We start from the raw sequence: 22,433 nt of genomic DNA, 5'->3' as shown, positions 1-22,433 counted from the left end.
AGTGCATGCACACATGCACACGCACTCTCTCAAAAATAAACATTTAAATTATATATGTATATATATGTGTGTGTGTGTATATACATACGTATACATATATATACGTATGTATATACACATTATCCTCTTTAATCTACTTTCTCAGATTCACACCCAAAATTTCAATTCAGTTCAACAAATGTTTGCTAAGCATACACTATATACAAACCAATATCACCTTAACCAAAAGGCAGAATCTAACTTCATTTAAAACCTCTCTCTAATCCCACCTTGCATAATAGGTCTTCCAATTGCAGGCAATAGAAATAAGCTGCAACAAGAGTTGAACACAAGAAAGTTTCAGGAACACTTCAGCTGGTTCCCAATATAGTTGCGCTGGACCATACTCTATCAAAAACTCCATCATTTCCACAATCTGTTCATGAGTATATGAACACGCCTATAGGGAGAGATGCATATTATTAAAGAACTCTATTACCTGCTTGCTACCTTCCTCATCACAGCTCAATAGTCAACAAGTTTTGATAAACCTAAGTAATAACAGCTTTCAAATTTCACAATTGAGTCAATAGCCCACATGTGAAATAATGAATATGTTTAATCTTTTACTTATAATTAGACTCATAATACATTTTGCCCAAAAAAAGGTAACAAAATGTTCACAACTTGTTGGTACATATATTTCACAACTTGAAAAAGAAGTACCACATAAAATAACTGGTTTGTTTTCAATTTGTGATTTTTAAAACACATCTTTATTCCAAAACACATCAAGAAAGTTAAAAAATGATACAGAAGTGGAGTAACAGACGTGCCCTTTCAGAAAAAGAATTCCACACAGAAGGAGGCAGGATATCTAGTACTTTTCATAGAAGAAAGCCCTTTTATACACACTTCAGTTCATCTTTTAGTAGCAACTTACAACTAGGAGCAAAACAAGTCCCTGATACATCCATGTTCAAGTATTCTGCCTCTACACAAGGCAAGTATAATCCAACAATGTACATACTGCATAAACTCCACTGATCTCAATGAGTGTTAGGCCCAACAATGCTGTAAGAGTTAACTTTTCCTTTTATGGCAAGGTCCTCTCACCTTGTATGGGGGTTGAGGATGGACAAGAATGCCACCCTCAGTCCTCTGAAGTGACTGTTTTACTTGTTCCAATTTAATGGCCAGGTGAGCCTCAAAGTACTTGCGCAAGGCCATGCAGGTATGTTTCCCAGTTTGGCGGCTAGCAAATATTTCATCATCACTCAGAAGTGCACCCTGATCTTCCAAATTTAGAATCTCCAAAGTACTGATCTATTAGGAAAGAGACAAAAAGATGGGGAAAAAGGGAAGGAAGGAAAAAACAGAAAGAAAAAAGTAAAAGGAGGAAAAGGATTACAGTAAACTTTCATGCTCAACAAGACTAACAAACATCAAAGCACATTTGTCTATAAAACATGTTAAGAGTTGCCATATATAAGCAAAACATTAAACAGTTACTGAAAAATTGCATAGCTTGCAATCATGCTGAAAGACATTCAGGCACAAAACCACTGCTTTAAGAAAGATCAAGATTATCAACACAATTCCCCCTATGAGATTACTATATTCAAGGCAAGTCTACAATGGCAGAGTCCTCTAATCGCTTAAGAGAAGTAAAAGACTTCATTCACAACAAATGATAGCAAAATTCTTCTAGTCAAAAGCTGCTTCTTGGGAAGCATGGCTGGCTCACTTGGTGGAGCAAGTGATTCTTGATCTCAGGGTTGTCAGTTCGAATCCCACATTAGGTGCTGAGATTACTTAAAAATGAAATCTTAAAAAAAAAAAAAAAAAAAAGGTTCCTCTCTTCAACACTACTGAAAGGCAGCCAAGACAAGCAAGACCCCTATTCCTCACAAAAAGAAGCCACTGAGAACCTCACCAAATTCACCAGACGACGAAGACCATCATAGCGGTCAAAGAGCTCCAACACAGCCCGGAAGGAGAAGCAAATTGAGAAAAACATGGTAGCATGGCAGCATCCTGAGGCATGAGAACATTCCATTAACCACAGAGTATAGTTCACCACGTCAGACAGAACATTGTGGGGATGCATACAAACCTGCAAAAAATAAAACAGTTTTTAAAAATTTCAGGCAAAGGAACCTTCAAAAAGGGATGAAAAATTCACCACTGTAGCTAGCTATCTGTGCAGAATACAATGATCATCACTAATGCAGTCATTCGGAGTTTAAAACTTAAGTTACAAATGAAATTCTGTAACAATCTATTCCAAACTGAACACCCTAAATTTAGATACTTAAATTTGAGCTATTTACTGAATGCCAAATTTTGCAAATATTTACATCCTCTAATGCTCACAGTGCTCAGTTCCATAGGGTATCAGTTCCCACTTAGAAGGTAAGAGGGTGTCTGAATGGTTCAGTTGGTTAAGCATCCAACTCTTTTTTGTTTGTTTTAGAGAGAGAGAGAGAGAGAGAGAGAGAGAGAGAGAGCGTAATCGGGGGAGGGACAAAAAGAGAATCCTAAGCAGGCTCTGCACTGCCAGCATGGAGCCCAATGTGGGGCTCAAACCCACGAACGATGAGATCATGACCTGAGCTGAAATCAAGAGTCAGACACTTAGCCAACTGAGCCACACAAGTGCCCCATAAGCATCCAATTCTTGATTTCAGCTCAGGTCATGATCTCACAGTAGTGAGACTGAGCCCAGAGATGGCTCTGTGCTGGGTGTGGAGCCTGCCTAAGATTTTGTCTCTCTCTGCCCCTCCCCAGCTCACATGTTTTGTCTCACTCTCAAAAAATAAAATAAAATAAAAAAGATGAGAAAGAAGCTCAAAGAGATAAGAGACTATCCATGGGTGATAAAAGTGACTTGAGCCTTCTGATACTAAAGTCTACAAGTTTGTTATCCATCCACTCACTGATTCGTTTCACATACATTTCGATGTCTCCTATGGATCAAAATGTCTCCTATGGATCAATGAATTCTAAAGCATTCCCCAGGTTTACTTTTTTATCTTAGCCATAATTAATTTTGTATACACACCTACAGATTAAGTTACTATTCTCAAAAGAATACATATCTTTGCATAGTATTGATCACAAAAGGGAAAAAAATTAAAACTAAAACATTACTTTATTAACAAATATGCAAAGATGAATCAAGACATAGCTCAAGAAGAATTTACCAACTTCACTCTACCAGAAGAGCCAAAACACACAGAACATTAGAAAAAATATTCCAGGCATGGAAATGATAAGAGCTTCCCTAGGTGTGTCTAGGGACCCACTACTTTTCAAATGTAACTCATTCACATTTTTTTTTTTAAATCACTAAATAAACAAGTCTTAACTGGAAAAAGAGAACAACCAGATGGGGAAACTCTGGAGCCCTGAGAACAACGGGAATTATTTTATCTCCACCATACGTTATTTGTTAACACATACAAAGCATCATCTGTTTTTATAATAGATTGACTCTAAAACCCAAAATATAACTCCATTAACAACATCTGACAAGAGCCCAAGAACTAATACTAATTCAACAGAAATGGCAAAAACTAAATAAAGCCCCTAGACCTCAATCTACCTTGCTTTTTTTTTTAATTCAAATAGGAGAAAAAACAATCTTTTGTAAACAATTTTACATTTTTAGAATGCTTTGTGAAAGCCATATATTCATCATGTTCTCTGCTTCTTTCTTTAAAATTATTTTCATTAAAATTTCATTAAGAAACTCCCAACTACTCATTTTTTTCTGTGAAGGTGCTAAAAAGTCTCCTCACCCAATCCCATTCCCAAACTCTAAATGGACTGGACTTACTCTTTCCATGGCATCCTGGTTGTAGGACAGGTAATACAAGCACATGGATACACCAGTTGCAGCCATAGAAGGACGAGGAATTTCCAGTAATTTCTGTACTCCACCATGCGCAACAAACTCTGTGGCAAACTTGTTATGGAGCAGGAGAGATGCAAGGTGCTAAACAAAGAGGACACATGTTACTGTGGAAGGATCTAGAATAATCACAAAATCTTTTCACAAAACATTCAATCAAGCTGCTAAATAAAAGGAATCCTCTGAAATAGACAACCACTCCCTCACAACAGAAATAAAACCAGTACTGCTTAAAGGGAAATAAAAAAACAGAGAAAACCCTCTATGGTATGTGAATTATATCTCAATAAAGCTGAGGGGGGGAAAAAACCTATTAAGATTTCCTAACATCCCCTTCTAACACCAAAGGTTTTCATAAAGGTGAAAAACAAGAAATGAAAAATACTGCCATAAACAATGACATACTCCCACAACCATTTTATTATTACATAGCTTCCCTAAAGGATTTTTCTTAACCTTCCCATTTTAATCCTTTTAAATATAATCAGCTCTATGTTCTAGTTTTGGCTCAGTCACAGACTTATCATCTAATAAAATACCAAACTTTGTCTTCTTTTTTTTTAATGTTATTATTTATTTTTGAAGGAGAGAGACAGAGCATCAGCGGGGGAGGAACAGAGAGGGAGACACAGAACTCGAAGCAGGCTCCAGGCTCTAAGCTGTCAGCACAGAGCCCGATGTGGGGCTTGAACTCACGACCGTGAGATCATGACCTGAGCTGAAGTCGGACGCTTAACCAACTGAGCCACCCAGACACCCCAAAATTTTGTATTCTTTTATACTGAACCTCATTATATATAACCCCAAATAACCATCTTCAACAAATTACCAAACTAGCAAATGTTTGGAACTTATCAGAATGCACTTTAAACATCTTTAAAAGCATGTTATCTTTCAAGTTTTGTTAACTTCCTGTTCAGTTCCCACTAGTCTCTCTGGGTAGACCTGGTCTTCTGGGCAATTTTAAAGGCAGGAAGTACAATGCAAGCAGCAGGCTACTTCATGACCTTCAACCCAGGCTAATGTGGACAGGGCCTCGGAAGAACTAGAGCTCCCCCTCGTGTTTCTCGTGCCAAGGTGTCTTCCAGATGGTGAAGCAGGCACAAAGTAGAGACAAAACAGACTGGAAAGTATGTAACTTGATACAAATCTTGCCAGGGTTAATGGCAAAAACAACAGGTATGTACCTTCTTCAGAAGTTCTCTCAACACTCAGATTCAGACTAATCCTCATATGTAATTCAAATCTCTTACCTCTTTACTCTTTTTGTCTGTTATCCAAGTCTGTCCTCCAAGTAGCTAAACCACATATGGTTCCCTGCCAACCCTTAGAAGGTGGCATGTAGTTTTTCTCACGTCCCTACCATAAAGTGGCAGTTCCACTGCCAGGATAGGTAGAAGAGAAAAGAGAGTAATAAGCAGGTTCAACCTTACCAATACAAAGCCTATAACCTAGATCACTTTGCTCATGTAAGCAAAGATTCTACTTTCTCTCCTTATATTGTATCTCCGTATAAGGTCTGGTTCTTCAAATGACTACATTTTAACCCATTTTTATTTTAACTTCAACACCTATCCCCCTCTCCTATACAACTGAACCTTCCTTTTGAACAAGAGTACACATCTTTCTACATTATTTCCCTGTAAGAAAGATCTCTTGCAACTTTTCCCTGTTCACCCTTATTTCATTTTCTTTAATCCCCTATGACTCTGCATGGAAATAGTTGAATAACAATATCCATTATAATTCCTCATACATAACCTATGGAAATAGCAACTGCCCAAATCCCCTCTTCCACTATATCCTGGTTCAGGACAGGATGCTGCATCTGAAAGCAAGACCTTTGGACTAGAGAGAACTCTGACCTCTAGCTGCATTCCAATGTTCAAAGTATAATGAATTTACACACACACACACACACACTACATCCACACACAGGGATATGTTATACAGGGTATGTCTGACCTCCTCCAAGTTTAAAATTTCTGGCATCTGAAAGGCAACTTTCCTCACCTCCATTTCATTTCAATATACTCTGGAACTCTGCTGTCCAATGCAGTAATCATTGGCCACACGAGACTAATTAAGATAAAAAATTCAATGCCTCAGTGACACTAGCTACATGTTAAGTGCTCATACAGCTAGTAGCCACTGTATTGAAAATCAGAGACATAGAAAATTTCCACCATTACTAAAACTTTTTAAAAATTTTTTTCATGTTTATTTTTAAGAGAGAGAGAGAGAGAGAGAGAGACACTCACACAGAGTATGAGTGGGGGAGGGGCAAAGAGCGAGGGTGACACAGAATCTGAAGCAGGCTCCTGGCTCTGAGCTGTCAGCACAAAACCTGACATGGGGCTCGAACTCACAAGCTGTGAGATCATGACCTGAGCTGAAGTCGGATGCTTAACCGACTGAGCCTCCCAGGCGCCCCTCCACCATTACTGAAACTTCTATTGGATAGCATAGCTCTAGAATATCAAAAATAAAGTTGTTTCTTTCTTTCTTTCTTTTTTTTTTTTCCTTAAAGTTGTAACTTTAAAGAGCCAGAAAGAGCATCACTTCTTTTTTCAGAGGTCTTTTCTGGAAACGTTTCTCAGGAAGAAGACAATACTCCTTCCTTTGTGCCCCATACTTTTTCCACAACATCTATAATATCTAAAAGAAATCATAGGCTTAAATGACTGTCTTAACCAAACTATAAAGATTTGATTTACCTAATAGTGTAAACATCACAGAAAGGTACTCTGTTCATTAGTTACCTATTGAGTAGAATTGTATGATAGCCACAATGTTATTCATTCAATTTATCTCTCTCCATTCAGATTACTTGAATAAGTATGAATTTCATGGGCTAGCTAACCTGCCCTCCCCTATTTAGTGCCTCTGCAACCTAGGAAGTCACTTACCTCTACTGAATTTAGGTCTGCCTCTACTTCTTTACTCATTTTCCAATTCACATTTTGTTTACTCTAGATAAACTAACATCATACGCTATGTAAATAATGAAGAATTCAGAAAAAGTAATGTTGCCTGACAGAGAATATTTAAAAAGTAGGATATAAGGTACTATACACGTAGTTTTCCACTCCTATGCAGCAAAAATAACTGAGGCCATCCCCAGATCTAGATCCACTTTCTACTATTCAACCCTGTAGGACAGACTCCTGAATTTCTGTGAAACCACTTAGTAAGTAAGCCTCATCTCTTCTACAAAAATAAGAAATTTTCAATTGTTACTATTTTGACACCTCTGGCAATGAAAATGCCCTGAGCAATAAAACTCAGAGATGCTATACACCAAAACACATGGGTACATCCATGTCAATAAAACACTCAGTACCTAACATTTTCAAGAATTTTACCCCAAGTGGGGCACCTGGCTGACCCAATCAGTGGAGTGCACGACTCTTGACCTCAAGGTTGTGAGTTTGAGCCCCGTGTGAGGTGTACAGATTACTTAGAAAAAAAAAAAAAAATCTTAAAAAATTTTTTTTACCTTGAGTGCCTCAAATGTAAGCAGGACATCATTAGTCTGTTTCAGGTCAATATAGAACATCATTAATTCCCGTGACCCAAGTTGCATGAATATGGGAAGTAACTGAAATGAAAACAAAAATAAATCTTAACACTGGGTTTATTTTCACATATTTCCTGTTCCATTATGAAGACAAAAGATTTTTAAAAAATGAGGTACCCCCCCCCACTCCCTTATAAACATACAAACCCACTTTTATCAAATAGACCTACATCTGAAGTGACCTAAGACTTTACCAGTGGCATAAGACTTCACCAGTTTGAGGCAAAGACTTTTCTGTATTAGAGTAAAAACACCTCAGAGTATAAAATGCTACCTAAAATATCTCGGAAATAAGCACTAGTCCCAAAGTGTGAACAGCATTCTTCCCAATAAGCTTACCTCCTGATATTCTCCTAGGGGGGTCAAATACTGGAGAATGAGTCGCTGCTCAATAGCAGGAGTCATAGGATAAAGAGTATAATTGGTGCCAATCACCCAAGGGGACATTTCTGACCAGCTGCTATTAGATAGCTCAACAAACATACGATCTGGATCAGATGCTGAGAAACCCAACTTCTGCTTGGCCTTCCTAAAACTCTCTCTGTCACCCTGTTTTGCTGACTTGTTTTTCCTCAATCCTCCCTCGTCAGGTTTGGCTGCTGAGTTCACTCTACTACTAGTCTTGTGGCCTGAATCAAGATGAAAGGAAATCTCCATGTCCCCAGAGGCTTCCTCTTGTTCACCATCCACTACATCTACAGCCATGTCGCCATAGTCCATATCCACAGCTTCTTCATCCAGAGGCAAAAGGGGTTCAGAGGAGAGCTTTCGTGGGCTGGGACGCTTGTTTTCCTGCCGCAAAGCCACTTCCTGAAGTTGTAGCTCCCTCAGTCTTCGAAGTACTATTGCCACCTATCAACAGATATTGGAATAAAAGGCCTTATTTCTTCTGCATCTTAATTTAAATGAGTCTTAATAAATAATTCTTATTTCCATTTAAGGAGAAGTAGATCCTCATGCAGTTATTTCAGTATCTGGAAATGGCAAAGATTTGATAAATATTTTGACCTAATTCCTACAGCTTAATGAAATAAACAGCTAGAACTCTCATTCCTCATAAAATTTCCCAGAGAATCCAAACCACATTTGCACATCAGACATCATTCATAGCTGATCTATCTGGATCAAGCTGGGCTGGACCATCATACCTGAAGAGGCAGACACTAGACATATTCATGATTTTAAAAAAATGTCCAGGGGCGCCTGGGTGGCTCAGTCGGGTGAGCGACTGACTTCGGCTCAGGTCATGATCTCACAATTTGTGAGTTCAAGCCCTGCGTCAGGCTCTGTGCTGAGAGCTCAGAGCCTGGAGCCTGCTTCGGATTCTGTGTCTCCCTCTCTCTCTCTGTCCCTCCCCCACTCATGCTCTCTCTCTGTCTCAGAAATAAACATTAAAAAAAAAAGTCTGAAAACATGAAGGTTTCTCAAACTTATATCTGTTGTAAATTGCATCATTAGATATTGCTATCTACATAATTATACAATCTATTTTTCAAGTTCACTACTTTTTCATGTTTTAAGTACTTATTTTATTTTTTGTTTTATTTATTTTTGAGAGAGAAAGACAGGGTGCAAGCAGGGGAGGGGCAGACAGAGTGGGAGACACAGAATCTGAAGCAGGCTCCAGGCTCTGAGCTGTTAGCACAGAGCCCGATGTGGGTCTCTAACCCATGGAACATGAGATCAGGACGTGAGCCAAAGTCAGACACTCAACCAAAGGCACCCCTTAAGTACTTATTTTTTGAGCCAACACTAAAATATAGCATTATGCTTAGTTTAAAAAAAAAAAAAAAAAGAAATTATGCCTGCAATTTACTTCGAACTACATAAAAAAAAAGGATAGTGGATGAATAAAAGAAAAGGTGGATGGATGGATGGGTATGCATGGGTATAGTAAAATGTTCACAAACAATTTAAGTGGTATGTACACAGCTGTTCTCTGTAAAATTCTATTTTGCTCTATGTTTGAAAATTTTCATAATCCAAATGTTGGGAAAATAAAGAGAATGCTTCTATTCTTTATCCAGTATAAACGATCATGATCCTTGATAAGATGAAAAATGGCTATTTTCAAGTTAAAAAAAGTAAAATCAAAACTATTATGAAAAGTAATTTTGAGGGGTGCCTGGGTGGCTCAGTCAGTTAAGCATCCAACTCTTGATCTTGGCTCAGGTCATGATCTCAGTCTGTGAGATCAAGCCCCGCATCGGGCTCTGTACAGACAGCACAGAGCCCGCATGGGATTCTCTCTCTCCCTCTCTGCCCCTCCCCAGCTCGCTCTTTCTCTCAGAATACACAGACTTAAAAAAAAAAAGTTATCTTGAAATGTCAAAATTATAGCTATATTCCAGTACCACATAACGAATAAGATCTACCTTTTCGAGTTCAGGTAGTAAGGAAAGAACTTGTGAATACTCTCCCACCTTATACAAAAAGTAATTCTAACATAGTCCTTACCAGCTGTGAATTCTCATCCCTATAGTTGGCAGCAATGTCTTGATTCTCCATAGCACCTCCTAACAGTCCAGTAGAATACGTCCTCAATGGCTGATCAGCCTCTCGGGCCCATTTGAAAAGATTCTCAACAATTCCCTCCTATAGTAAAGGAAATGAAATAGTACAATTCAGCAAAGACCATTTTCATAATTAAAGACATAAGCAAAGATTTTAGTCTTATGAAAGAATCTCTTAATAAGATATTTCAATGCTGCTCATAAATTTAAAAATGCAAGTAAAGTGTCTAAGTGGATTAAAGTATCTGTGCATCTGTGAAATAGATTCCTATCTAGCCACTGAAATTCAAGCTAAAGATCAATAATCACATAACAGTCTTACCTTAGATGTTTGAGACCCAAAATATTCCATGACCAAGTGGGAAGCACTAAAACTTCTATATTCTTTGAAGTTCACAATGCACAATTAACATTACTAATGAGAAGTTATCCATCAAAGTACTTAACACCACATATCCCAAACTCATTTTTCACTAGTTTTTATTATGAAATAGTACACATAAACATGCATACTCCAGGGGCAACTGAGTGGCTCAGTCAGTTAAGCACCTGACTTCAGCTCAGGTCATGATCTCATGGTTTGTGGGTTTGAGCCCCGCATCGGGCTCTGTGCTGATAGCTCAGAGCCTGGAGCCTGCTTTGGATTCTGTGTCTCCCTCTCTCTCTGCTCCTTCTCGACACGCGCGCTCTCTCTCTCTCTCTCTCTCTCTCAAAAATAAATAAAACGTTAAAAACAATTTTTTAATTAAAAAAACATGTATAGTCCAAAGAAAATGAAAATCACCCATGATCTACTTGATAGAGATCTTCCATGTGTTCCTCCTTATACCACCTGTGTCCTCTCTTCCCAAAAGGTACCCATGTTACTAAATTTTAACAATTTTCTCATTAAACTTGTTAAAGTTATATGCTTTGAACTGTATAAACCACATGATACTGCATTTTTCTGCAAGTTATTATTCACCATTATGTTCTTTACATTCACCTATATTATTACATGTAATTGTCACAAATAGCATTCAACATAAGACAGACTTTAGACACAATTACTTATTAACTTCTATCAACCTTACGTGATTAGGTAAGTATTTACTGAAAAGGAAACTGAGTCACAATAAGGTGAAGTAACATTAAGTGAAAGCTGGGGTCTGATCCCAGGCAGTTGACCTCCAGATGTTCTTCACCTCCATATTTTGCTGCTATTTTGTTGGCTTAAAAACCACAACTCTGAGTCTGAGCCCCACAAGAGGGCTCTGTGCTGACAGCTCAGAGTCTGGAGCCTGCTTCAGATTCTGTGTCTCCCTCTCTCTCTGCCCCTCCCCTACTCGTGCTCTCTCTCACTCTCAAAAATAAACATAAAATAAACTTTAAATAAAAAACCAAAAAAAAAAAAAAAAACAGAAAAAAACCAACTATTTTTGTGCAAGCCTATCCATAGCTATCCACAGAGCAGACATCTAGGATCAGAACTACTAAATCAGGGGGCACCTGGGTGGCTGAGTCAGTTAAGCATCTGACTCCAGCTCAGGTCATGATCTCACAGTTCGTGAGTTCGAACACCAAGTGCTAACAGCACAGAACCTGCAGCCTGCTTCAGATTCTATGTCTTCCTCTCTCTCTGCCCCTCCCCTGCTTGCACTGTCTCTCTCTCTCTCTCTCTCTCTCAAAAGTAAATAAACATTAAAAAAAAAAAATAAACTACTAAACAGGGGCGCCTGGGTGGCTCAGTTGGTTAAGTGTCCAACTTCGGCTCAGGTCATGATCTCACGGTCTGTGAGTTCGAGCCCCGCATCAGGTTATCTACTGTCAGCACAGAGGCGGTTTCGAATCCTCTATCCTCCTCTATCTCTGCCCCTCCCTCACATGTGCACACTCTCTCTTTCTCAAAAATAATTAAAAAAAAAAAAAAAAAAAAACTACTGCATCATGGATGTAGGATGTGTGCATGCTCAACTTTACCAGAGAATGCCAGGCTATTTTCCAAAGTGACTGCAACAATTCACATTTCCACCAACAGTGAATACTTTTTTTCTACATCTCTGTCAACACTTGACCACAGTCATACTTTTCACCTTCTGTAGTCTGGTGGGTATAAAAACAGCACTGCATATAATTTGAATTCATCATTATTAATGAGGTTCAGCATTTTTTCATTCCTGTTGACCATTTAGGCTTCCATTTCTGTGAAATACACAGCTTTTACAAGTGTTTTATGATAAACACAAGTTCATAATTTTTATGTAATCATACTCAACAGTATTTTCTTTTAAATTTTGTGCACTTTGGGGCACCTGGGTGGCTCAGTCGGTTAAGAGTCCGACTCTTGGTTTCGGCTCAGGTCATGATCTCACAGTGTGTGAGTTCGAGCCCCGCGTCGGGCTCTGTGCTGACAGCACAGAGCCTGCTTGGGATTCTCTCTCTCTCCCTCTCTCTGCCCCTCCCCCACTCACTCTCTCTGTCTCTCTCTCAAAAATAAATAAATAAAACTTAAAAAAAATTAAAAAAAATAAATTTTGTGCACTTTGTATCTTAAATTCTTCCCTAAGGTCATGGAGTCATTATCCCATATATTTCTAAACATTTTAACCTCTTTTCAAAAAATTAACACTCTGAAAAACACATGCTGAGAAATTTTGTTTTAAAATATTGACATGAGGGGTTCCTGGGTGATTCAGTCAGTTGAGCTTCAACTTTGGCTCAGGTCATGATCCCACAGCTGGTGAGTTCAAGACCCGTATCCAGCTCTGTGCTGACAGCTCAGAACCTGGAGACTGCTTCAGATTCTGTGTCTCCCTCTCTCTCTCTCTGCCCCTCCCCTGTTCATTTTCTCTCTCTCTCTCTCTCAAAAAAAAATTAATGAAAACATTAAAAAACTTTTTCAAAAAAAATATATTGACATGAGAAGTGCCTAGGTGGCTCAGTCGGTTAAGTGTCTGACTCTTTGTTTCAGCTCAGATCATGGTATCACGGTTCTATCTTCAGCTGTGTCTAAACTTCACTCTAATTCATCTACTATGTTTTTAAATTCAATAACTGTAAACTTTATACACACTAACTCTCTGTTTCCTTTCCCAAATGGCCATTTTTCTCCCATGGTCTTGGACTTTTGTTAAGAATTTAGATTCTTTTTTTTTTTTTTTTTACATATCCAATAATTTTGAACCTTTTAAACCATTCTTAAGTGTACAATTCAGTGTGATTAAGTACATTTACAATGTTGCATAACCATCACCACTATGTTTTTCCAAAACTTATTATCCCAAACAGAAACTCTGTACCCCCACTTTCAATAATAGATAGAACAACCAAACATAAGATCAGTAAGGAAACATAAGAGTTGAACACTATAAACCAATTACACCTAACAGACACACAGAGAATACTCCACCCAACAAGACCAGAATATACATTCTTCTTAAGTACACATGGATCATTTTCCAGGATAGACCATGTTAGGCAACAACAGGGTTAATAAATTAAGAAGAATAAACTCTTACAAAGAATTTTTTCCAATCACATTGAAATTAAATAAGAAATCAACAACCTAAGGAAAACTGGATAATTCACATGTGGAAAGTAATACACTTTTAAATAACCCAGGGGTCAAAGAAGTCACAGGGAAATTAGAAATACCTTGAAATGGATGCATACCAAAATTTGTGGGAGGTGTCACAAGCATTGCTAAGAGGGAAATTCATGGCTGTAAACATACATACAATTAAAAAAAAAAAATGGATCTCAAATCCCTAATAACCTAACTGTACACTTTAAGAACTAGAAAAAGAGCAAACAAAACCCAAAGGTAATAGAAGCAGATAATAAAGATTAGAGTGAAGATAAGTAAAGCAGCAAATAGAAAAATACAGAAAATGAAACCAAAAGTTGTTTCTTTGAAAAGATCCAACAATATTGACAAATCTTGAACAAGACCCAAAGAAATTTAAAAAATAAAAATAAAAAAAAGACTCACATTACTCTCAAAACTGAAAGAGAGGAATGCCTGGGTGGCTCAGTCAGTTAGGCATCCAACTCTTAAGTTTCAGCTCAGGTCATGATCTCAAGGTTCAGGAGTTCAAGCCCCACATCAGGCTCTGTGCTGACAGTGTAGAGCCTGCTTAGGATTCTCTCTCTCCCTCTCTCTCTGCTCCTCCCACTCTCTTTCTCTCTCTTCCTCAAAATAAACAAACTTAAAAAACAAAATTTAAAAATACAAACAAAAGTTTGTACCAATCTTACTACCAATCTTGCAGAAATAAAAAAAACATATAAAACACTATAAACAATTATCTACCAACAAAATGAATAACTTAGGTAAAATGACAAAATGGACAAATTCCTAGATACACAATCTACCAAAACTGATTCATAAAGAAAAACTGATTAAGACCTAAGTAGTAAGGAGACTGAATCAGTCATCAAAAATCTCCCAAAATAGAAAAATTCAGGACCAGATGAATTCATTGGTGAATTGGACACTAAACATTTAAAGAATACCAATCTTTCTCAAACTCTTCCAAAAAATAAAGGAACACTTCAAACTCATTCCATGAGGCCAGCGTTATCCTGATGCCAAAGACACTATAAGAAAACTATAGAATGATATCCCTTATGAATACTGATACAAAAAAACCTCAATAAAATACCACAGCAGCACACTAAAAGGATTATACACCATGATCAATGAATGGATTTATCCAGGAATGCAAGTATAGTTCAACATACAAAAATCAATCTAGTATACCAAACTACACACAATAAAATGAGTATGAAATTACTGTGAATTAATGGAAAACCATCTGACCATCTCAACTGATAGAAAAAGAATCTGCCAAAAATCAACACACTTTCATTAAAATACTTAATAAATTAGGAATAGAAGGAAACCTCCTTAATATCATAAAAGCCAGTTATGAAAAATCCACACACTCAACATTATACTCAACAATCAAAAAGACTAACAGACTTTCTCCCTAACATCAAGAACAAGACAGACAGAGGCGCCTGAGTGGTTCAGCTGATTAAGCATCCGACTTTGGCTGAGGTCCATGGGTGTCCAGCTCTGTGCTGACAGCTCAGAGCCTGGAGCCTGCTTCAGATTCTGTCTCCCTCTCTCTCTGCCCTTCCCCTGCTCATGAGTGCACACATGCTCTCTCTCAAAAATAAGCACTAAAAACAATTTTAGAAAAAAAAGAACAAGACAAAGATGTCTGCTTTCACCACTTCTATTCAACATAGTAAGTTGTAGCCAGAACTGGACAAGAAAAAGAAATTAAAGGCATTTATGTTGGAAAAGAAGAAATAAAATTATATCTATTCACAGATGACATGATATTTTATGTAGAAAACTAAGATTCCACACACAATGTTAGAATAAATGAATTCAACAAAGTTACAGCATACAAAATCAGTTACATTTCTCTTTTTTTTTAATGTTTATGTTTTAGAGAGCATGAGCAGGGGAGGGGCAGAGAGAGAGGGAGACACAGAATCCAAAGCAGGCTCCAGGCTCTGAGCCGTCAGCACAAAGTCCAACATGGGGCTTGAATCCACAAGCTGTGAGATCCCTGAGCCGAAGTCGGACACTCAACCAAATGAGCCACCCAGGTGCCCCATCAGTTGCATTTCTATACACTAGTAATGAAAAATCCAAAAAGAAAACACATCCAGTCATTTAAAAGGGACTTCCTAATATCTTTCAGATATCTGTTCTATTTGATTCTTCTCTTTATTTTTATTGTTAATTCCTAATCCTGAAAAATTATTTCCTGGTGTATTTTGTAATGTTTTTGTGAACTCACTTCACCTGGAAATTGCTGTTCTCTGAAATCCATTATAGCCTGGATTATGAGAGCTTCCCCCAAGAGTAATTTTACATTTGCTTTTGTCAGACACTCAAGGAATATGGTTAGTTCAGGACAATTATTTTGTTAACTTCTTGACTTTGGGGTTCCTATTCATATGGCAGAAATTTCAAACATACACCAAAATAAAGGTTGTGCCCAGGGTGTCTCAGAGATTTATCCACCCCTACCCCACACCCTCACCCCCTGCCATCAGAGTGGAGTCACAGACTGAGAAACCAGTCATCTTCCATGGCAGTAGGCAGATACTTCTCTTTTGCACTGTTTCACTGAAGGTCCTTTGGGAGTACTGGTTTTACACAGGGGTCAAGGTCCCAGTTCCAACTGTTCAGCCAAGGTTTTATCTCCTGTCCTCAACTACCACTTTGTTTTTACAGTTACCTCTGGCACCTAGGGATTTCTCTAAGAGTTTATTGCAATTTACCTTGAATCTGTGTGTGCATGCAATAGGAAAGTTTCCAAATTATCCTGGATAGATCTGGGTCTCCTCCCTTCTTTCTTAAAACCATTTTTTTCCCTCTCAGCTTCTGAAAGGTCATATATTCATGGTTTTCTTCCTACCTCACAGGATGCTGTGACGATTAATACATGATGCAAAACAAATGCTTAGCACAGGGCTAGCACTCAATAAATGGTACCCATCCACCTATTAAATGATCTCATGGACACTTTTTTCATAAAGCACCTATTAACATTTTAGAGGAATCTTAATGTTCCAGAATATAAAATCTGAGAAACACTCACTTACAGATTATACTTTCTGAGACCTCAGTCTCTCTGATTTTATCCCTCCCACCTCCAATAATTTAAGGACAACCTCAAAGGGAAAAACATCAAAACAATACTTAAAAAATAAGTCCCTAGAGGCACCTGGGTGGCTCAGTCCATTAATCATCCAACTTCAGCTCGGGTCATGATCTAGTGGTCCATGGGTCCAAGCCCTGCATCAGGCTCTGGGCTAACAGCTCAGAGCCTGAAGCCTGCTTCAGATTCTGTGTCTCCCCTTCTCCCTCTGCCCCTCCCCTGCTTGCGTTGTCTCTCTCTCAAAAACAAACATTAAAAAAAAATTTTTAATAAAAATTTAAAAATTTTTTTAAAAAGTCCCTAAAAGTCCTGACCTGACTTAACACTGACAAACTTAACCATAGGAAAAACCTAGTACAGGAACACCTTGGTAGCTCAGTGGGTTGAACATTCAACTCTTGATTTTGCTCAGGTCATGATCCCAGGATCACGGTATCAGGCCCCACATTGGGCTCCACACTGAGCATGGAGCCTGTTTAAGATTCTCTTTCCCTCTCCCTCTGTCTCTCCCCTGCCTGCATGTGTACACGACCTCACATGCGCTCTCTCTTAAAAGAAAAGAAAAAACAGGGCGCCTGGGTGGCTCAGTCGGTTGAGCATCCAACTTCGGCTTAGGTCATGATCTTGCATTTCATGAGTTTGAGCCCCACATCGGGCTCTGTGCTGACAGCTCGAAGCCTGGAGCCTGCTTCGGATTCTGTGTCTCCCCCTCTCTCTGCCCCTCCCCTGCTTGTGCTGTCTCTCTGTCTCTCAAAAAAATGAATAAATGTTAAAAAAAAAAAAAACCTATTACATAAATAATATTAAAGTGCTCAGTTCTGTAACACGCTTAATATAATGAAGAAAACTACAGTCAAATAATTGTAAATAAAATGTAAAGCTATTTCACTATCTCTGAAAGTACAAATAAGCAACTTTAAAAAAAAATAGTGGCTAAAATAGAATCAATTTAGTGAAATATCAGAATGTATCACACAAAGAGTAAACAATGTTCAAAAAACTTCTTTTTCATATACTTACTGTATGTACTGGGTTGCAATGTAAAAACATGTTACTACAGTTCACAAAGTTTAAGAAATACTGCTGTAAAGCAGAGTCTGAACCAGAGCTTTGTAAAACACCAGTAGCCCATCTTTCCAAAAATAACGATCTCTAACTCATTAATTTACAAGTTATAATTGTATTTTAAAGTAAAATATTGATTCACACCAAAAAATTTGCATAGGATACTTCTGAAGGATAAAGATCATCATGTAATCCAACATTAAGGCCTCACAATCTCAAAGAAGTTTGTAATCTGTGCTCTAGGACACTGGATTCAAAGCTATGTTATTTCCTATCTAACATATGATTTTGCTTTAATAATTCACTTCTCTCACCAGAAATGAGTTATTATGAAACAAATTTTATTACTCAAAAAAAATCCCTCAGTGTTTCTGACATCCAAAGGGTATTTACTTCATTCTAAATATACAATGATGCAACTACAAAGAACCAGAGATGACTTTCCTACAATGACAACCAGGACACTTTTACAAAGCACAGTAAAATCATCCATAGTCTTCTACAAATCTTGCATATACAAATACACTGGTATAAATGCTTCATTTGTCATCTTGGTTTTCAAAAGAATACATATTAAGGGGCGGCTGGATGGCTCAGCTGGTTAAGTGCCCAACTCTTGCTTTCAGCTCAGGTCAATCTCACAGTTTGTGGGATCGAGCCCGAGCCCCACCCCCACCCCCACTCAGGCTCTGTGCTTACAGCTCGGAGACTGCTTGGGATTGTCTCTCTCCCTCTTCCTCTCTGCCCCTCCCCTGGTCACGCACATGCTCTCTCTCTCAAAATAAATAAACATTTAATAAAAAATGCATATTAAAATATTTCTGACAAGTATATAGATGTTTTTGGTCTCCCACAATCATAACTAATTGGAGATTTTTAAAACTTGTCTGTATACAATGTGCAAATTACAACATTAATTACAATGCTATTCTCTAAGATACCTTACGTGATACAATTGCATAACAATTTCCTTAAAAGTTAAATGATGGGGAACTTGAGTGGCTCAGTCAGTTAAGTGTCCAACTCTTGATCTGGCTCAGGTCATGATCTCACCATTTGTGAATTCAAGCCCCATGTCAGAGTTGTCAGCACAGAGCCTACTTGGGATTCTCTCTCCCTCTCTCTGCCCCTCCCCGCTTGCACACACACTCTCTCACTCAAAAAAAGAAAAATAAACTTTTAAAAAAGTTAAATGAAATCTATTTCCAGATCTTTCATTTGGTTTCTACATTTAACTACACTAAGACCTCCAGATTATTTCAGAACATTAAATATTAATATCTTTGAGAAAAAGAAAATTATGTGACATACCCAATTCACACTGCAAATTCTTAATGCTGAGAACAAAATATCTGTATTACTTCTAAAAATAGAGCAACAAATTTTTGACATTTGAAGTATACACACACACTCACTATCACAGTCACTATCAAATTACCACTTTCTGGTCTTCATAGTACTTATCCTTATTTGAAATTATCAGTTTATTTGTATGTGCCCTCCCAAATACATTATGTGAAATCTTCCATCTTGCTGACAAAAGTATTATCAACACCCACCATAAGACACAGCACAAAACAGATCTTCAAATATTAACGAAATATTAAATACTACCCCCAAAAAATTAAAAAAAATAAATAAATAACACAAGAATAGAATGGGTTTCCTCAAAGTAGAAAAGTCCTTCCTCACTAACGAAGACAACTCATGAAGAATAAGAGTTTGGATAATATCATAAATCCATTCTAAACACATACAATCTTAACCAGGGCGCCTGGATGGCTCAGTCAGTTAAGCATCTGGCTTCGGCTCAGGTCATGATGTCACGGTTCATGGGTTCAAGCCCCACGTCAGGCTCTGCTGACAGCTCAGAGTCTGGAGACTGTTACAGATTCTGTGTCTCCCTCTCCCTCTGCCCCTCCCGGACTTGTGTTCTATCTCTCTCAAAATAAACATTAAAAAAAAAATTTTGGGGGCGCCTGGGTGGCTCAGTCGGTTAAGCGTCCGACTTCGGTTCAGGTCATGATCTCATGGTCCATGAATTCGAGCCCCGCGTCGGGCTCTGTGCTGACAGCTCAGAACCTGGAGCCTGCTTCAGATTCTGTGTCCCCCTCTCTCTCTGACCCTCCCCCATTCATGCTCTGTCTCTCTCTGTCTCAAAAATAAATAAATATTAAAAAAAAAAAATTTTTTTTTATTTTTTTTAACATACAATCTTAAGACTTAAGATATACTATAGCACCTAAGCAGTAAGTACTCATGAAAACAATTACTCTTATATTTTTATTGATTTCTTATATTTCTATAACATTATTGTTATAAAAATGTGTAACAATTATCTTAACAAAGACAAATCAAACAGATCAACATTCAATTTAAAAATAAAATGACTTTTCTTTTTAGTAAGTACCTTTTCTTGAAAGACAACAGCAGTTTCTAGCCCTGGCATGATGTCCAATAGAAGTCTGCAAGCTGCAGTGTTCAAAGGGGGCTCTCGGCTTGTCATCACATATGCATTCACCAGCTGTAAAAAAAACAGAGGAATACTTTTCATCTGAAATTCAACCCAGGCAAATTAATGAAGTCTAATAAACTCAATACATTCCCATCATTTCCCTAAGAGGTATTTAAGAAGATTATACCTAACAATTACTAATTAAACCCTTAATTATTATAACCCACTGAGCCATGATGGGATCATATATTTCTTCTGCAGCTTTAATGTCAAATCCTCCCAAAAGAACAAATCAGCAACCACAGAAATTAAAGCTCAAAGAATATCAAGAAGGGGGGCCTGGGTGGCTCAGTCAGTCAGTTAAGCATCTGACTCCTGATTTCAAATCAGGTCATGATCTCATGGTCCTGAGATGGAGGCCATGTTAGGCTCCAAGCTGGGTATGGAGCCTGCTTAAGATTCTCTCTCTCTCCCTCACCCTCTGCCGCTCTCCCACTTGGGCACATGCATTCTCTCTCAAAAAAGAATATCCAGAAGAAATCACTCCCTATTCTTTTTTTAACCCCTATTCTTACATACACTTTTTCAGAAGGATAAAGCAGGGCAAGACAACCAACCCCCTCCAGATTCTTGACAATAGTTAATGAAAAACTTGAATTTTGTACTTCTACTATAAATACATTTAATATTATATACAAATTATAAACATATATAAATGTGTTAATAAAACTTCCTTCTAGTACTCAAATATTACTGAATCTCTACTACTAAGTGGCACTGTATTCCGTGCTGGGTATACAACAGTGAATAAGATGTAGTGCCACCATCAAAGGGTTCATAATCCAACAGAAGTGACAGTTGGAAAAACAAATATCATGAGTATACGATGCTACAGAAGTCTGTAGGAGGTCACACAACCCCTGCAGAGGAATCAGAGAAAGGCTTAGAGAGGGAGGGATTTCAAGCTAGAATGTAAAGGACAAGCAGGAGTACTAAGGAAGAGTGGGGAGGAGAGGCGAGACAAAGGGCAAGAATTTAAAATTAAAAGAACAAAAGCCAGAGAGATTGGGTTTATAAACTGAGGAATTTAAAATTCATCTTGAGGCCAATGGGAAACCACTAATAGATTACAAGCAAGAGGATGCCATGATCACTTTTTGCATTTTAGAAAAATTTCTGGGCTATAAAGTGAAGAATAGGTTGGAAGAGAACAAGACAAGATGAGAAATCAGTTAAGAGGTTATTACGATCACCAAGAGAGAGATAGTAATGGCTAAACTAAGGTCTGGCAACAAGGACATAAAGAAATGGAGGGATTTATGAAGTTAAATGAAAAGGAATGATAAGACCTGTAAGTTTAACTGAATAAGAGAACTTGGAAAAATAAAGTTGTCTAGCTGGCTAGACAAGGACATCATTACTGAGCTAGAGAACAAGAGAAACAGACTATACAGCACACAATTAGACAGGTGGAATTCAAGGTGCCTGTGGGGAATATCCAAGTGGGGATATCTAGAAGACAGCTCAACATTTCCAGAGAAGCAGAGAAGAGACACTGGTGATCAAGAAATAAATTGGAGTTAATACAATACAGAGAATAATAGTTAATACAGTACAGATAATAATAATAGTACTTACTGAGCCCTCATGTACCAAGTTCTGTGCTAAGCACTTTTTTTTTTCTTTTTTAGCATATGTGCTGCCGAAGCGAGCACGGCACTTTTCATGACTCAGTTCATTCAAAGGTTACAAAAATATTTTAAAGGGAAGATCATCCCTATTTTATAGATTAGGAAAATAAAGCTTGGAGAAAATGAAGTTTGGAGAGGCTTAAGTTGCCTCAAGATCAAACTGCCAGTGAACAGTGAAGTTCCATTTAAACCCAAAATATGGACCCCAAAGCCCATGCTCTCAAGGATCATGCAATTTGGCCTCCAAAAACAAACCTAACAGCTACAACTTACTGAATAATTACTATCTCAGGCCCTGTGAATGCTATATATATATTCCCCCCACCTCATTTATTTCTCAACAGCCCTGAGTTAGAGAAGGTAGTTTTGTCTCCCTCCACATGCCCAATGCACACACCACAGTGTCAGTGCAGAATCATGCCTCATACATACATCACTCTGAGTTTTCTATTCAGAAATTCAAGAAAACGTCTATATTCCCAAACTAAAAATCATCTTGCCCTAGGATGAGTACAGATGCCTTGGGAGTCCTTGCCATATTCAAACAATGAAAATACACACCAAAGAGA

General features: G+C 37.9%; 1 protein-coding gene across 13 annotated transcripts in view; it reads right to left on the bottom strand.

The window, feature by feature from the left end:
* The window catches only part of DCAF1 (DDB1 and CUL4 associated factor 1), an 88,060-nt gene that overhangs the window by 41,113 nt on the left and 24,514 nt on the right, over positions 1–22,433 (bottom strand). For all 13 annotated transcript variants that reach the window (XR_008297135.1, XR_008297133.1, XR_008297134.1 and 10 more), the window contains 8 exons: positions 20,129–20,242; positions 9,933–10,070; positions 7,815–8,327; positions 7,395–7,496; positions 3,821–3,979; positions 1,916–2,095; positions 1,096–1,305; positions 270–439 (listed from right to left, as the gene is read on the bottom strand). Coding sequence is in view for 5 of the 13 variants with exons in the window: in XM_053219312.1 (XP_053075287.1) it covers positions 270–439; positions 1,096–1,305; positions 1,916–2,095; positions 3,821–3,979; positions 7,395–7,496; positions 7,815–8,327; positions 9,933–10,070; positions 20,129–20,242 (1,586 nt within the window). In the remaining 8 variants the exon portion in view is untranslated. The remainder of the gene's footprint in view (positions 1–269; positions 440–1,095; positions 1,306–1,915; positions 2,096–3,820; positions 3,980–7,394; positions 7,497–7,814; positions 8,328–9,932; positions 10,071–20,128; positions 20,243–22,433) is intronic.

The sequence above is a fragment of the Acinonyx jubatus genome, chromosome A2 (genome assembly GCF_027475565.1).
Source record: "Acinonyx jubatus isolate Ajub_Pintada_27869175 chromosome A2, VMU_Ajub_asm_v1.0, whole genome shotgun sequence".
NCBI classification, from domain to species: domain Eukaryota; kingdom Metazoa; phylum Chordata; class Mammalia; order Carnivora; family Felidae; genus Acinonyx; species Acinonyx jubatus.
Note: the sequence above shows the minus strand (reverse complement) of the source record. Positions and strands in the feature narration are given on the sequence as shown.